The 18,908-nt window shown below is 33.4% G+C and overlaps 1 protein-coding gene across 1 annotated transcript in view; it reads right to left on the bottom strand.

The window, feature by feature from the left end:
• The window catches only part of LOC111004302 (transcription factor EB), a 91,578-nt gene extending 72,856 nt beyond the window's left edge, over positions 1–18,722 (bottom strand). The window contains exon 1 of the mRNA XM_022275289.2: positions 18,378–18,722. Within this exon, the coding sequence (XP_022130981.1) occupies positions 18,378–18,538 (161 nt within the window). The 5' untranslated portion in view covers positions 18,539–18,722. The remainder of the gene's footprint in view (positions 1–18,377) is intronic.
• Positions 18,723–18,908: the final 186 nt, after the last annotated feature.

Genomic DNA, 18,908 nt, shown 5'->3' with positions numbered 1-18,908 from the left:
GAACTCCAGCTTATTATACTATTAACCCTTTATTAATTATTTTTAAACTGTTATATATATGTTCTATATTAATGTAATGATGCCTTCTCCAGCATCTTTATTCACCTTCTTCACTTTCAACTAACATTCCCAGTTTTCAATAGATCATTCGCACAAATCGCAACGCACCAATTACGAATACAATAAGGTAATTCATAGATAATAGAATCCATATAATTAAAATATGACAGCAAGGAAGTACCAGTTTTGGCAGGAGCATCTCTAGACATTAATTTTTGGCAGTGGCAGTGGCGCGCAGTGTTTATTTGTAGCTATTTTCAGTGCGCCCGCGCACCAGGTTCAAGGGCTGGGAGACATGTGCTGGTTATCGTATAACCAAATAGGGTTGGCGAATCGTTACTAGAGTAAACCGATAAATACTTTTTGTACGTAATAATTTATTTATAAAAGCTGACTAACGCTTGGCACACTAATATATTGGTACAAGAAAAATAGAATACAATTTTTAATACGATAACAAAAGGAATACTTGACATACACGAAAAGATTTTAAAAAAAATAACAAATCAACATCAACAACTAAATGAAAATCGATTTCAAATTGTAAGAGGAGCAACTATGGATATCCAGACCTAGCTCGTTTATCAGATAGCTCAATCTGGATATCGGTGAGTTTTAGCCAAAACGTGTTCGTCTGAAAGGAGGTTACAAATGGGATGATATACCTAGGTTACCTATAAATTTAAATTTAGCTAAACGATTTGGGCAATCAACCAGATTGTTAAATATCTTAAATGATCAACATCCTGCTTTTTTAATAATAAACTTATTGTCTTCTTTAGTTTAGTGGTGAGAAAAGCAATATTAAAGTCAAGCTCCTAACGAACACTTATAATTGTGTGTGCAATGAATATCGGCATATCTGAGACACAATAATTTAATTTAGATAACACAGAAGACTGTTTGCACTTGAATGAATAAAACGGTATCGATTCCTCTGGATTTTATCATTTTTAATCCCATTTTAGTCACACACACAGACAATTAACACACATCTGTCGTTTATTACATTTAGAAATGTCTACAAATTTCCTGAATTTTCTTTTGGAATACAGCCAGGTGAAATTTTCGAATTTAGTAAAGCTTAATCTCCCGGAGGGCACATGAGTTTAGCATTTCAAGCTTGCACGAATCAAATAACTTTTCCGCTATAGTTTAAGTGTTATTGTTGTTCTGGGATTAAAACCTAGGATAATTTGAGCTATTTCATACGGGGTTACAGATGCGATTTTAAAACGTAATTCATTTTTGTAATAGGATAAATTAATCTCAAGATGTTATAAAGATATCATTATCGTATTATCTTACTATACTGTTGCCATAAAATAATAACATTATTTATCATTAAAGTGCAAGGTGCGTTATAAACGTATAATAAGAATTTTAAATTGAAAATCTGAAATAATTTTAATTTGGTTTTGGTAGTACACCACGATCGCTTTCAATATTCTTTATTAACAAGATTCAATAGCTTTAGTTTTATCTGTATTAAAGTACCGATATTGAACCTGAATTTATCAAGTGTTGTAATTAATATTAAATAAAAAAAATATGTTGATAATCATCGGACAAAATCCACCCGTATCACCTCGACATTCCGTTCCAAAGCATTTTAAGGCAGTTGCCGTGCACCACTATCTGTAACCAGGTTACAACTGAGGTATTTAGAGGTTGTACTAACCATCTAAAAGCAACGCATAGGCATCAGGCAATGTGAATGTCCGGTATCACTTAACACATTAACTGCTCTTTTCTCAGATCCGAGTGGAGTGGTGCCACCCACTCGGATCCGTGCGAGCGTCCCGTTCATTTTTTAACCATTGCCATCCTTAGCTCTCGAATAGGATCTGTTTTTTTTTAAATAAAAATAATAAATTCATTCATACATATTTTCAAACAATTATATTTACTTAATCATAATACTCATTAAAAGTTTTGGTTTACAGCTATTACTTTGTATCCATTGTTCAAGCATTTCATGTGATAACATCAGATGAGCTCCTGCCCGTTTGCCCCCCATTATATAAAAACAAATGAATCATTTACTACGTTTCGCTGTTTCGTAAATACTTTATATGTCATGTTATATAGCAAATCTTCGTCTGCGATGTTGAGAATGATTTATTTAAGAGGAATGTTGGATTTGCGCCAGTTTCTCATAAACGTTGCGAGAACTTTTTCTACGACTCAAATGTTATGTAAGAGAGCTAACATTTATTTATTCACCAATATATATTTCAAACAAGCCGCATTTTTTAAAGCATGCAGGTATGCATATTTAATAATAATACTTTACATTAAAATAACAAAAAAACAGGAGAAAAATAAGATTAATGAAGACAAAGAAAAGGAAATTCCTTCCAGACAATAATATAATTATTAAAAAAAAAATACAACAGCGAACTTAAAACTACACAAATACTCAATATAAAAAAAATATAGGTAACAAATATAATATTTATTAGTACAATCTTTTCATTGATTTTCGAGTATAAATTTAGTCTGCGAAGATAACAATCTTTTTGGCTTTGTGTTTGGAATACTAAAGGTAGATCGCTCGGCCGGTCACTAATCAAACGAATCAAATGATTAAAGACAGATCGTCAAAACTCTATGATAAGAAAGTACTACTGAAAGCTGTGGTTACCAGATAAAGATGCTACCCTGTTGACTACGATCAGACAAGTCTGTATTTGACATTTTCAATGTATAATATTGAAAATTTCAGAATTCAATTATCTTTTTGTTTTGTTTTTGTTAATGATCGATGATATAATTTCTTATTTTTAGCGAGGAATTGCTGCCAGCATAAAGTTACACTGTCACGAGGAATAAACTTTTTAAATTAGTTTTAATTATTAATTATTTTCCATATTATTATGCAGGATAAAAAATATAATTACCTTTTGTACATGTGATTGTTATGTTTAGGTTTAAATTAACGATTTTTTAATTTAATAGTATAAGTATTATTAATAATAGTAAATATTGCATAATATGTTTAGTATAAGAATCGAAAAAAATATTGTACCCAAACAAACATGTTAAAATAAAACAGTTCTCCTGTCATATAATTACGAAATAAATAGAAATGCCAGTTTATTTATAAAGAGCTTAACCAGAAGATCAAGCGTATGCAATTGGAAATCGATAGGCCATACACATGATGCCAATTTTATCCCAAAGCAAGCGCTCGATTGGATGCGGCCGTCGCGAGCATACCTAGCGTCGTACAGATGAAGCAAAGAGAGCTGGAAAGACTTGGAGCAATGTGAAATGAGGGTCAAGACTTAACGCGATGGATATTCACTGTGGAGCCCTCTGCCCCATCTAGGGGTTTTAGGACATTAAGCCAAGTAAAAAAATTGATAGTTTAAAATAAACTATTAATGTAGGTAAAATATTGGTTGTACTAATGTGTACTATAAAAATGTAATGTAAAATGTGTAATGTAAAAACATTTTTTAGAGAGATGGTTTTTATAACTCAATAAAGGTAAATTTTCTCTGAACTCGTATGACGTTGGCAGTTTTCCATTAACCATTAATCTCGCCTTTGTTATTCGAAACAATAAAGATTTTATTTGTCCATTAATCTACCGTGACATGCATTAAAACCTAATAAAAAAGCCGCTACTAAGATCTATATTCTTTACAGATTTTTTAAATAATTATTGTTGTCCAAGAATTTCTGGTAATATTTTAACACATTCGATAATGATTCTATACTACGATAAAATTTGAATTTCTATTTATCCGGAGCATCAAGTATAAGGTTTTTATTATTATAACTGTATTATAATACTAGCTGCTTCCGCGAACTTCGTTTCTCCTTAATGCCTAGCCTACCTTTTAAGTACATGCCAACATGGAACATTTTGCTATGCTACCCCCTTTTTTATTGAGGGGAATGCATTTCCGCACAGAGTGTGGGGCTCGCTCTAAAAGCCCTACCCACTAAACCCCTCCCACCAATCACGTCACTGTTGGGATAACTTGGGCTCGCGTAAGTATTCTACCAAGAGACCCCGTGACTGACTTCTGTAGCAACCATCTTCCATTACATTGACATCGCCTGAGAAGTCTTAACTGATTAGTAGTAGATACGCAAAATAAGTAACTTTTTTGGTTTATTTTTTACACCTTGTGTCCGAAAAACCCTAATATCTTACGGAACCCTATTTTTGTTCAAAATTAAACATATTATTATTAAAAAAATTATCATATATTTCTCGTGGATAATGTAGCTTTCGAATGGTAAAAGAATTTTTAAAATCGGTCCAGTAGTTTATGAGCCTATTCATTACAATCAAACAAACAAACAAAGTTTTTCTCTTTATAATATTAGTGTAGATATAGAGGAAAATTTTGTATGTTCATAACGTAAGCTTAAAAACTGTATCAATAAAAAAAAACAATACGACATTAAAATGATATATTATCGCTGTTACATTCTTCTTTTAAATCTCAATAGTTTTAGTCTAATTCAAAACATAATATCACTTCACACCAATTATTACAGTATCACAGGCCTTTTTAACAATATGAGGGGTATTGCTAACTTATTCGTGAGACTGCTAACAACTTGTGCACGATGTTTTATCGTCCAAGGACATGAAAATCCGTTTTAGAATCAAGATGCGAGTGTTGGGAAACCTGTATGGCATTCGATTCACGAAATCCCAACTAAATTATAATAACTTAAGTATATACAATTTTCTTAACCTACAAAGTAATAATAAAAAGAAAATTAAAACTAAAAAGTTTGGTCAAGTTAAGTAAAAAGTCAAGCAAATGGTGATCAGTTTTCTGTGTCTGACATTCGCCGTCGTCATGAGCGAGTGCTAAATGGACATAGAAAGCATATTGGTATACAGCCGGGTATCGAACCTTCGACTTCAGTGATGAGAATCGCACACTGAAGCCACTACGTCAACTTAGTATCTTATATCTTTAAACGAGCAATTCTTGTGTATATATATATATATATATATATAATTGGAATCTCGGGATCGGCTCCAACGATTTTCATGAAATTTATATACTTGATATATAATTTCCAAAAACACAATTTATAAAAATACCGAGCAAAGGCCATCCAGGTACTGTTAATAATACACGATATCCTTAAAATTTTTCTTCACAAATTTACATAAAATTGATTATAATAAAAAAATAGATTAAGGATGTTGAACATATAGTCAAACAGCTTCATATTCAGCTAAACCACAGGGTCAATGTTCTATTGTAGAATCGTCAAAGCTGAAAATTTTCTGAATTTAAGTGTCGCTATCAGAATGAGTGAAGAATAATATTTGACCATTTCTCAATGTGTATTGACGTCACGAGTTAGTCATGATATTTTGCGCAAATAAAAAATAACATTTGCAACGAACTCAACTAAGCCATTTGCAAATTTGGCAAAATTAAAATCAGGTAATGCTTGAGTTCCGGTTCCGGTTGTTAAACAGTCAACACATACGTCAAATGTCTGTAAATAATAAATACAAACAAGTGCGATAACACGTTCAAGTTGAGTTATTTGTGAAATACATACTGTGGATACTTAGTTTTTACTTCCAAATGACTGCGAAACTGAACGTCCTTCGATATGTCAACGCCAAGTATTCCGATGCTGGCTGGGGTTTTAAAAAGAGTGTCTTCGAAAAAAGGAGTAGCGACAAATGGTGTTTTTTTAGCGGAAAACGGTAAACTTGTTTTTTCTCGGGGTTAAATTGGACTGGAAAAATGGGTTAAAAATTTCACTCAATGGACACCTACAACACCAAGCGGAGGAGAGGTAGACCATGCGCACAGTTGGAAGACGTCTTTCCAAAAGCCACTAGACCTCTGTGGCAAAGACTTGCCAGGGATAGGAAGCATTGGAAACAGCTGGAAGAGGCCTTTGCCAAAGGCAAGCTTTACAAGAGGGGAGCCGTGCAACAAAAACTTCATAAAGATCTTATTTATATATATGTTATAAACTTTTTCTTTATTACTTTAAATAATACTATTCTCGTGTGTCAGGCACAGGAGGCTGATCACCTGTCTATCTTATAGGCTCACTTACCTTTTAGATTGACAAATGATCATGTCAGATACAGAAGTCTGAGACCCAAACCTAACATTCATAATTCGGTGAGACTGAAATACATCCAAGCCGACCGAAATGTATTCAAACTATCCAATGGTTCATGAAATAAAACCAACGGGAATTGATCATATAGAACCTCACTGATTTAGAGTTAAGCAAAATGCTTCTTGCCCTTGCTGACTGACTGTCCAATGTATGGCTACAACAAAACACTGAACTAATTATAAGAATGAACATTATACAGACAGACAATTACAAAGTAATAATATAAAGCTAAGGAGGTCTTTTAAAATTTGCTATTAATACAATACAAAAAGTTGTTAAAATAAATAGCCTTATTAATCATACTATATTTTATGCAAACAGGCAGTAGGTTCATCTATGTTAAGCGTGTTGCAGGCCTTTAATTAGTTACAAATACTATTTTGCTAATGATAATATCACTTCAATCACGATACAGTCGGGAAATTAGTCGACAAAAATGTATATTTAAAAAATATATACACCCAAAAATGATTTCCATTCATAATTTAGTACTTGTAAGTACTAATCAAGATAATACTTCAAGTAATTGTGATAAGCAACAATTAGGCACTTGATGTAAAGAGTTCCTTATTGAAAATCATATTTCAAATTAAAAATGCAATCAAATTGCCAAATATTTTTTTTGTGTATAACGCGATCTTGCAAATACGCCTTGAAATATAAGTTTTTTTACAGTTTTTGTGCTTGTATGGGCTGAAAAAGTTTGTAAGATATAACGTGTAATACTAATCTTTAGGACTGTCACTTTTTGCGATTAGATTCTACTTGGTAGGAGATTAATATGGTTATCAATAATTGTTTATTATTATACTATCACAAAAGTAATAGGAATATAAATTAAGTTATTAAACATCAGTGATAACCTAATGCCTCATACAATAAAACAAAAATGTGTTTATTCATTTGACATCAATTCATAATAATGTGTAAGATTTGGGAACCATTTTAAGTAAAAAATATACCTTTGTCAGAGTTTCCAACTCTTCCGTAACAAACTTAATAGTAAATTCCATAAAAATGTATAATTTAATTACGATTATGATCTTTATTTTTGCAACTGTTTTCAACAACAACAGAGTGCAGGAGTGTGTGGGTATGTGGGTGCATATGAGTGAGTGAGTGAAATGTGTATTGTGTAACTACATATTAGGTCCCAAGCAACTCCGTAAGTTGTGATCTTCAGCCCGTCCTTTAATCGTATTTTCAGATTGTAGCCGGTAAATGGGTACATATTAAGCAGCCCATTTAAACTATAATAGACTAGCAGACTCGGCCAAGCGTTGCTGTGGCTAAGGTTTTTGTTATATTACATAGTAGTAAATTAATCAAGGGAAACCGTAGGAGAACTTATGTGAAACGTTGGTACCACGACACGGACCTAAACTAATTGTATCAAATAATAAACAAATGTTAATGTTATCGTAATTTTAGTAAGGATGCCTATTTTTTTTGAAAATGAAATATAGCCTATGTCACTCAGGAATGATATAGCTTTCCAACAGTGAAAGAATTTTTCAAATCTGCCAAGTAGTTTCGGAGCCTATTCAATTCATACAAACAAACAAAAAATCAAACCTTTCCTCTTTATAATATTAGTATAGATATAGCCTGCCTGTATATTGCGTATGGCGAAGTCAGTCCCTACGGTCTAGTATATCTCGGAGTTCGGTGTGCTTCTTGGCAAAGGCCTCCTTTAACCCTTTCCACTGTTCCCTATCTTTTGTGAATCTTCTCCAGTTCTGTGCTGTTGGTTTCAGTTCGTCCCCACATCTCTTGCGTTGTCGGCCTCTTCTTCGGATTCCGTTTCTAGGGTGCCATTCAGTCAATATTTTGCTCCATTTTTCATGGGGCTCCATAGCATATGACCCGTCCATATCCATTTCATTCGGTCTATGTTAGTGATAATGTCTGTCACAGCTGTTCTAGCTCTTACGTCTGTGTTTCTTTGTTTGTCTAATTTTCATGCTTCTTTCCATGGCTCATCGGCAGTGCTCTAGCATGTCCCGCTGCTGGTTAGAGAGCAATCAAGTGTTTAAGAGTTTAGTACGTTAAATTTGTCTCAAATAATTCGGCTCAGTGAAAAGGTCCCATAGTTTTTATTATAAAAAAATTAAATAAAATACGATTATTTTGGAACATAAGATCATCAAGGTATCACTTATTCCACGTCATTAAACTTGAACCTATAGGCATCCCTACTCATCGGCAAAGAAGACAGATGGTGTAGGTCGAGAGAAAAATCCGGCGTAAAGAACTCTCGGTACTCTTTTAAAAAACAAATTATCAAACAATACTTATTTTAAAACAAATATAGCAAATAAATTAGAAGTAGCCTGCCCAGCACTAGTCCCAGGCCCTTTTATCAACTAGATAATCGCTAACTTTATGGTAAGTAAGCCTTTTTTAATCAGACATGTATTCATATATCAGACGATTTATGAAAGCTCAACCTTGATAATATTTTTTAAAAGTTTTTGAATGAATACTTCCAAATTTACAACGCTAATTTGTAATTACCTGATTTGTAAGCCGACGAATTCCCGCACATAAATGATTCTCTAAATAATATGCTCAAGCCACGACAATGAATCAATGAACATGCGGTTCACTACAATTAACCTCTCCGCACTCTGATTGGTCGATATGATTGAGAGATTGATATATTGACCAATCAGCGTGGTTTCAATTGATTCTAATTTAGTCTGCGTCTGATAACGTTGCCAACGTTATCTTATGCTTGCTAAAAAAGACCCGTTTACACGTTTAGTTTCTATCGTCATGTTATTGGTACCTAACCTTGTACTTATTTTGGGATTGATAACAATTCAGCTCTAGGTCCTGAAGCAAGGAGACCTCTCATATCGGAATTCTTAAGTGAAATAAATATTGTATCATAAGTTTCCTGGCCTAAATGTACCCCTAACTAATTTAGTGTTTTTATTGTTTAATTTGTACCGGTTAGCCTGGATTAAAATCTGGCAACCATCTCTAAGCTTTTAAAAGGTTTTTACCGTATGTGAAGCATCTAATATAATTGTTGGAGATGATGCTGACTTTTTTGTGAGAATTATCAAGAAATTTTTCCTAGATCGCGATCACAAGGAGGTAAAAGAATTATCAAAATTAGCTACGTAAATCCAGAGATTAATTGAAACCTCAATCTTTTTAATATATTTAATAATAGAAATACTTTTTGAATAGGCAAAACGTGGATGGCAAAATGGCCCTTGTTACCGAGTTTGTTTTTGCTTTGAGACTTCAAAAACTATAATACCCAGGAATCATATTTTACCATCTTAGCTCCCTGATCCCTCGAAGACTTCCAACCGTTGGATCAGATGATGGGATTCTAGACTTTGCTGGCCTTTTAGCGAGGTTAAACATTAAAAGCTGAGCTTTAAAGCTTACAAAATGCTCGTAGTCGTCGAAGCAGAACACAAAATTTCACTCACCACGACGATCGTCGTTCCAAACTGAGTGTTTTTCAAAAGCAGTTAACGCACCATCAATATGGGGAACCAGGTGCCCACTGAAGTATTTCCGAACGAACCAATTCGATTTGGGATCTTTCTTTCGACCCAATTCTTAAATTACGAGCTATCTGTCCATTTGCCCCTTGTTCTTTAAATAATAGAACCGAGACAGAATAATATTATTTAGCATTAATTGATTAAAATCGGAAATTATTATTTTCTTTAAATATTTTTTTAATAAAATTAGTCTACGTGGTTCACATGTAATTATTATCTTATACGTTGTTTGTTGACTATCTCCAGAGTAATTGTTGACACGATTACAATATCAATACCAAATAAAGAATTTCTTTGGGCGCGTGATAGTCACGCGTTTGAAAGCTATGTCTGGAGGTCGTAAATTAATTTAGAGCATAATATATTTTAATAAAGAGTAAAGGAAAGCGCGGGAAGTGTAAAAATAGGCGGGCGTCTTTTTTTTGGCTTAACTTTTGAAAATTAAATTAAAATAAAAAATACAGGATCAGTTAAGTTATAAGGTGTATATAGTAGTAGTTATTGTTGATTATTTATATTTTTAGTTTGTCTTAATAGCCTGGTAAGTTATTTTATTTTATTATATGTAGATAAGAATTTTTCTCTTGTCGTCCATGATGGAGCCCGAAGACCCTGGAGGGACATCCCTCCAGGTGTCTCATGTAGTTACAATCGATGCGTCTGGAATGGAAACGGAAGGTTCCATTATTGATACAGACTGTTCAGATAGCACGAAGTCTGTTAAAAGAAAAAGAGTATCTGTGAGAAATGAAAAAAAGAGAAAAAGTTCCCAAAATTTCCCTAATGATTTAAAAGACAATATAACTCCTAAAGTCATCGAGTCTGATGTTAAAACAACAGAAATACCCCCAAATGAGGCTGCCCACTCTAACAATATTCCAGATAGTCCTCGCGTTGCTAGGTCGCTTTACCAGGCGTCAGACCCTGCGCCTTATGTTGTCCATGTTCAAAAAATCATGGAAACAAATCAAACCGGATCTGTTCACCCCATACAATTTGGATTTTTCCTTAAAAAAAATTATGTAAAAAGCATTGTAGAGGGAAGTATAAAAAAAATAGGGAGGAATATGCTGTCATTGCAATTTGAGACATTTAAAGATGCTAACTTATTTTTAAATCATAAATCTCTCAACACAAATAAATACAAAGCCTTTATTCCGGCTTTCACAATCACCCGCATGGGAATTGTGAGAGGTGTTCCGTGTGAATGGGATGAAAAAGAAATTTTAGAAAACATTGAGCTTCCGCAGAATTGTGGAAGTCTTTTGAAAGTTCGGAGATTAAACAGGAAAATCTTTGAAGGAGAGAATTCCAAGTTCATTCCAACTGAGACTGTAGTCTTAACCTTTGATGGGAAGATCTTACCTCCCAAGGTCTTTATATGCTACAACTCCCTACCTGTAGACCTTTATATTTACCCCACACTGCAATGTTTCAATTGCTGCCGTTTTGGTCACACCAAAATGCAATGCAGAGGCACTCCAAGGTGTTACAAATGTGGTGACAACCATTCAAGTATTAGTTGCAAGACTGAAAGGGATGATGCTGTGTGTATCTTATGCTCTGGTTCTCATTTTGCAACGGATAAAAAGTGCCCAGAGTATGCTAGGCAAAAAGCTATTAAAGAAACAATGGCTAAAAAGTCAATATCATATTCAGAAGCCAGTAAAGTTCATCCACCAATTTCTAAATCTTATGCAGACGTTGTTGCTTCTGCGTCATCGGCCCATTCTGGTCCGAATATTTCTTATTCCAGTCCCTATAATTTAACAAGCCCTACTAAGACTTCCACACAGTCATTTAGGAAAACAGTATTCATGAAACCCAAAGCTCGTCCTAAAAATGTAAGTAAGGGATATGATCAAAAAACGCATGCAGAGCTTATCCAAGATTACAGCAACATTCCTTCCTTTTCTAAAGGTTGTCTCAACAACTATAATGATTTGTCAGAAATAATAACAAAGGATCTCATCATTTCTATAATACAGTACCTTTCACAATCTGACATAATTAAAATACCGTCCAACGATGCCCCTTCTACAAAAAGTTTTTTAACTAATGGACAGTCAAGACCATCCTCAAAACCAGTCTCTGGTGATTCAATGGAATTGCCGGAGCATTAATAGTAAAAAAAGTGACCTAATTTTTTTATTAAATAATTACAAACCATTTGCCGTCTCTCTTCAAGAGACTTGGCTTCGTCCCGGATTCAATTTTAGAATTCAAGGACATATCTGTCTTAGAGAAGACAGAACAGATGGGTATGGTGGAGTTGCACTTATTCTTAGAGGAGGTGTGCCATTTGTTCACATACCCATCCCTAATCACAGTGATAAATTTTCTATTATTGCTGCTAGTGTAAATAATATTTGTATTGTAAATATATATATACCTCACCCTTCCACTGAAGTCTTTGACAATATTTGTAGCATTCTATCTTCCCTCCCGCGCCCTATTTTGGTCACGGGAGATTTCAATGCACAACATACTATGTGGGGAAGTTTTAAGTCTGATCATTATGGGGCTAGAATCTTGGACATCTTAGATGATTATAATTTATGCCTTCTAAACACCGGTTGTCCTACTAGAAGGACACAGCCCCATGAGGGTATTAGTGCACCAGATCTTACCCTGTGTAGCCCTTCCCTTGCTCCTACATTAAACTGGTGGACTCTATCGTCTTCATACGGAAGCGATCACTTTCCAGTAATTGTATCATTTCCTCAAAAAATTAGAGAACAGACAAAGGCTCCTCCCCGTCTTAAATATAAACTTAAGGAAGCCAACTGGTCATTATTTAGAGATAAAGTTCAACAAAATTTAACAACCATACCTCCAGTAAATGACAGCAATAATCATTTTTGTGCTGAAGCTTTAACACAAGCCCTATTACAGGCTGCTGAGGAAGTTTTTCCAATTAAAAATAAAAGTGGCAATGGGTATATTCCATCACCACCTTGGTGGGACAGTGAGTGTTCTGCGGCTGTAGCGGAGAGAAAGAAATCTGAAAGGAATTACAGAGAAAATTCTACAACACAAAATTTTAATATTCTTAGTAATCTTATAACTAAAACACGTAAATTATTAAAGCAAAAAAAATTCAATGGCTGGAAATCTTTTTGTGCCTCAATTTCACCAGACATTTCTCCATCGGAAGTTTGGCAAAATATTCGGAGATTCAGATCTGCCTTTAAACCTCCTAGATCTCATTTTATGGATAGCAGTACAGTTGATTTGTTTCTAGACAAATTAGCTCCACCATATGTGCCATTTATAGATAATATTTCTTTTCACTCACAGCCTTCTTTCCTCTCCCAGCACAGAAGTAGTGATTCACTCATTTCGTTTAGCCTTTCAGAACTCAAAGGGGTTCTTTCAAAACTTAGGGACTCAGCCCCAGGTTGTGATGGAATTCCATATTCTTTTCTTCAAAACCTAAATGACTTCAGCCTTTCTTATTTTCTCAGTTTAATTAATTCAATTTTAACATCAGGTAATATTCCTCCATCATGGAAAATCCACGAAGTTATCCTAATACATAAGCCTAACAAACCGATTAATGATCCATCATCATACAGACCAATTGCATTAGCTTCAGTTATATCCAAAATTTCTGAACATTTAGTTAAAAATAGGTTAGAATGGTTTATTGAGAGTAACGGGTTATTATCTCCAAACCAGTTTGGATTTAGGAAAGGCAGGGGTACTATGGATAGTCTCAGTATATTTATGACAGACTTAAGATTGGCGTTTTCATACAACAAGCCTGTGATAGCAGCATTCTTAGATGTGTCTGCAGCCTATGATAATGTCAACCTTATAATTCTGAAACAAAAAATGATTAATTTGAATATCCCACAAATTTTTATAAGTTTCATAATAAATCTTCTCTCTGGTAGAATGCTTAAAGTAATGTCAGAAGATTCCTACCAATCCCGTATTGCCTGGAAAGGTTTACCACAGGGATCAGTTTTGAGTCCCTTACTTTACAATATATATTCTCATGATCTGGAAGCCTCCCTTAAGGGTAAAGTTAACTCACTCCAATATGCAGATGATTTACTCTTATATATCTCAGGTAATTCTATTGACAACATATCTGATACTATGACATATTCGCTTCAGTTGCTAAAAGTCTGGCTGGACAATAACTCTCTAAGCCTTTCAGTTCATAAAAGTATAATAGTCTTATTTTCACGTATGAGACTTCCTCCATCAGTAACTGTATTTTATAATAATATTAGAGTTCCTGTTAAAAGTGAAGCAACATTTCTTGGGGTAATTTTAGACTCGAAACTTACAGGAAGCTCTCATTGCAAATATATAAGTGCCAAATGTGAGAAGATCCTAAATATACTGCGTTGTCTCTCTGGAGTTTGGTGGGGAGCCCACCCTTTCTCTTTAAAGCTTCTATATAATGCACTAATAAGGAGTATTTTAGACTATGGAACATTTATACTTGAACCCTGTAGTGCAGTAGCTCTCCATAAGTTAAACATTATCCAGTCTAAGGCTCTGAGAATAATTACTGGGGCTATGAGATCGAGCCCTATTAACGCTTTGCAGGTCGAATGTTCTGAAGCTCCCCTGCACCTCAGACGACAATTTCTTTGTGACAGGTTCCTGTTTAGGGCATTACAAGTCTATAATCATCCTCTTTATTCTAAGTTACGGTCTCTGTTGGAATGTATGAATTACCCGTACTGGGCTCATAAATCGCCGCCATGCCTTATTATTAGTCTCCAAAAATACTTAGCTCTTCAAGCTCCAACACACAGATCACAATTCCTTCCTATATTTTGTGTTAACTATGATGCATTAACATTAGATCCTACTATTTTGTTTGACTTCGGTATAAGTAAACAAGATCTTTCTGCAAATGCCAAATTTACTGATATTATTGACAGTGACAGCCAATGGAAACATTACCATTTAATTTTTTGTGATGCTTCCAAACCCGGTCCCGAGGAGTGTGTGGGAATTGGCGTTTTCCATCAACAGTTTGACATTGTACAGAAAATAAAATTACCTCCAGAGACTTCAGTATTTACTGGAGAATGCTTTGGTCTGCTGAGGTCTCTGGAGTACATTTTAATAATGAAGCTTAAAAAGTCAATAATTTTAACTGACGCTAAAAGTGTCCTCCAAGCGTTGAAAAGATTTCCTTTTAGCCGTAATATAAATAATCACCCAGTAATTATTGCATGTCGCGATTTATTATATCAATGCTTCATCAAAAAGTACACTGTATCTTTTGCTTGGATTCCGGGTCACTCAGGTATCTTTGGCAATACCAAGGCTGATAGGCTTGCCAAAGCTGCGGTCAATGACGGAGACCTGGTTCCATACAAAAATTTTTCTTGTGATTTAACTCTCCTTCCTAAATCCCAGTTAATAAAATCTTGGATAAACATTTGGCGTTCTTCAAGTCAGACGAAAGGACGGTATTACAACATGATTCAGGGGGATATACCTCCTAAACCATGGTTTTCTACTTTGACGCTTGGTAAAGATATTACTTCGACCCTTATACGTATGAGGCTGGGCCATGCATGCATACCCTTGCATTTGGCAAGGCTTAACCTTTTGCCTGACGACACATGTGAGTGTGGCAATGACGTTGGGGATTTTAACCATATATTTTTTGCCTGTAATAGACATGACCGTTCCGCTTTTATATCCTCGCTTTTATCCATAAATATTCCTTTGCCTACTTCTATTTCTGTCCTTTTATCTAATATAAATATTGATGTATATAAAATTTTAGCTAGTTTCATTTTTCATAACAATATAAAATTATAACCTATGTTTTATGTATATACGTACTTATAAAAAATTTATCTGATCCTTTTCCAAATTCCGTACTAATTTCCTATCCAATAAACCTAATAATGCACTTCCTAACTTTTGTACATGGCTGACGCACAAACCGTGCAGGCCAAGAAAGGGGAAAAAAAAAAAAAAAAAAAAAAAAAAGAGTAAAGAATTTCATTTTTTTTTTCAATTTAGTTTTAGGTACCATAAATGTTAATACATTTTAGATACAATTGTTTGTAACTTATACCGTAGATTTAGTACTATGCATCTTTAATATGAATGGTCACTGTTCAAGTAAAATAGATAGTATAGTGATAAATAAATTAAGGTTTTTCTTTCTTCTTATACTTACTGACAACACAAGTATTGCAAACTGTTTAAAAGAATCAATACAGTTTATTCAAATCAGTTTTATTACTAATATTCAATATATATATATATATATATATATATAATATATATATATATATTGATATATTTATACTAATATATAATAAATTATTAGTATCACCGTCGTATATGAAATTGATTCAATAAAAACACCAAAATAATATTTATTTATTCACACTGTTTAAATGTACCCTTACGAAACACGTGTTCTACATATAAAAATATGTACTAGAACAACAACTTGAACATAGTTATCAATTTTCATACCACCTTGATTTAGCTTCATGCTGTAGGTGTCGGTGTGCGCGCGCATCGTAAAAATTCACTCTCATCATTTTTCTCTATCGCGCCAAAAGAAGTATAACTTCAAAAATGTTTAACTTTGTTATGGAAGAGCTAGGAACTCTAACGGGTATTTTTTACTTCAAAGGGTTCTCAAATATACAAAATGTAATGCATTTTTTTTATTTATACAAAATCTATGTATTTAATAAATAATATAATATACAATATTTGCATAACCAGGGAAAGAATAATATTATTAAAATATATTTTCAAACGCATTTCAAACTTTGTCATACCCATAATAGTATTATATATACTATCAATATTGTATATAATTTTCTTAGTTGCTTTGATAAATAGTTCAATGTACGGCGATCACGAACTGACTACGTGACTGGGTCTGAGACCGCTTCTTGCAGAATGAACTAAACAAAAACGATCGGAAATTCTATTGCGATAGCAATGTCATTAATAAATATTTAATTTGGCACAATTTGTTCGTTTCGGGTAACGCCATCTATCGCATTTACATAACAAATTGGTTAGGTTATGTACAACATTTTTCTAGAATAATAAATTATTATTATAATTATTATCAAGCAGATTCTAGAATTTAATTTACGATATATTTTATTTACTATTCTTCTTTATGATATTTATTATTTAAGAAGATTTCTGTGAGCAAGATAATACTAAAATATAATTTTAATACAGCTATTCTGGCTGCATCACCTACATCTGTTTTTAATACTCTGGTAATTGATTGTACCTATTAGTCATACGCCGATCGTTATATGGACGCATTTTTCAACATTGGTTTTTCACTAGCAAACATGAGGTTCCACGCTACGGGTGATATTCAGAGTCGAGATTTAGTGCTTATAATAAGTTATCGTATGTAAAAAACGTATTGAATTTTAATATACGCGCTAAATCTCAAGTGTGAATCTTAGTCCTGTAACAAATTGGTCAGTAATTACGTCTATTTTACAAGTAGAGCTTTCTAACTAACTATAAAAAACTACCTAGTCAGTTGTCAGGAATTGTTTCTAAGAGTTTAGACTTTGAATAAATCAAGTGCTTAACTAAGCCACAGAAACGTTCATCTGTCCGTCAAATTGATATTAAAATTACTTCTGACTTTAGAATCCTGATAATAAGGCATTCTCACAGGTTCACGTTTGTTGCCGACACGTACGCATCACGTCCCCGACTTGAAAAAGGAGGTCAATTATGAAAGTAATGTCTTTAAAATACCAACAAAATCAAATTCTGTTGATGATCTGCGAAACCCGTCATGAACGGATAGGTATAATTTATTTATATTTACAAAATTAAATAATTAATTATTATTTAATCAAAATTATTCAAATAAATAAAGCAATATATATGAAAGTTACATTGTTCCGTGTCTTTAAGTCAGCTCCTTATTTTATTTTACATTTAATATCTTCTAAAATTAAAATTTTATTTATTTACAGTAAAAATTACTCTACCTGATGTGCACTCAATGTGTATGAAGTTTACAAGGGAGGGTAATGCAAAAATATTTCCGTGTCTGTTTTATGAACTATTATATAATTACATTTATTGATTGATCAGCCCTAGAAAATATGAATTTTATTATAGGTAGATATAATTTATTACCATCAGAATTGTACATGAGATATACAATTTCACTAAAAATAAAATACTACTATATTATTATCTTTCTCTCTATTATATGTTTATCTTATCATTTTTATTATTGTTATAAGATCATTATATGAAATTAAACAGTAGGACTGTGTGAAAGAATGGCTCCCTTCTAATTGGTTTGTATATACTCTTCTAATTAGATTCACATGGAAATATGTATGGATACACTGAGTTCTATTGCATAATGGTCAATGTTTTCCAATTTAAACCATGTCCAGTAATACTGGATTATCTATAGGATTAGAAAGTTAGTTATATCCAGGTTACCTAAGTTTAAAATTTAAGCAGAATGAAATAATTGAACATGTGCCAAGAATAGATTTCAGGGCCAAGAGTAGAAGCTTCGGAGAAATTATTTCTCATACGGTATACGCATTATTATTTAAAACAAAAAGATAATCTAGACATATTATCTAAAAAATGCCGCGAAAATGTGTTCCATGCTTAAATAATTCTTACCTTTCAGTTATCGGTACTGCTTTTGATTTAAGCTCGTAGAACATAAAGTCCTGCTGAGGCGGACCGGTCGTCATCTCCTCCAAAATCTTCTGGTCAACATTGAAGTCATTCGTCAGCAGGGATGCAAGATCGTATCCCATATCGATGCCGGACTCATCCATATTTACAGATCACTTTCACAAACTATTCACAATAACCGAAGATAATTTACAAATCCTAAAACCATGCTCTAAGCCACAAACTGAAACTGTTTACATCTGAAAAGGACGGGTTATCATAGCTTCCATCCTCCCAGCTGTCTACTTGTTGCTATTGTTGTACTTGTTTCAAACATAGACAAGGGTAGTTCAGTAAAAACGAATGATCTTTATTCGGATAAATTCAAAACATATTTGTTCAACATTTCCCGGAACTTGTTCGAAACTCTCTAAATCTGTAGTATAATAATTCCATGAACCATAGACAAGCCTTTATCTATATATGCATAGACTTATATATACTTATATACGCCAGTATATACTAAGTCTATGT

The sequence above is a fragment of the Pieris rapae genome, chromosome 18 (genome assembly GCF_905147795.1).
Source record: "Pieris rapae chromosome 18, ilPieRapa1.1, whole genome shotgun sequence".
In the NCBI taxonomy this organism is placed as follows: Eukaryota; Metazoa; Arthropoda; class Insecta; order Lepidoptera; family Pieridae; genus Pieris; species Pieris rapae.
This window is presented reverse-complemented; position numbering and strand designations above follow the sequence as displayed.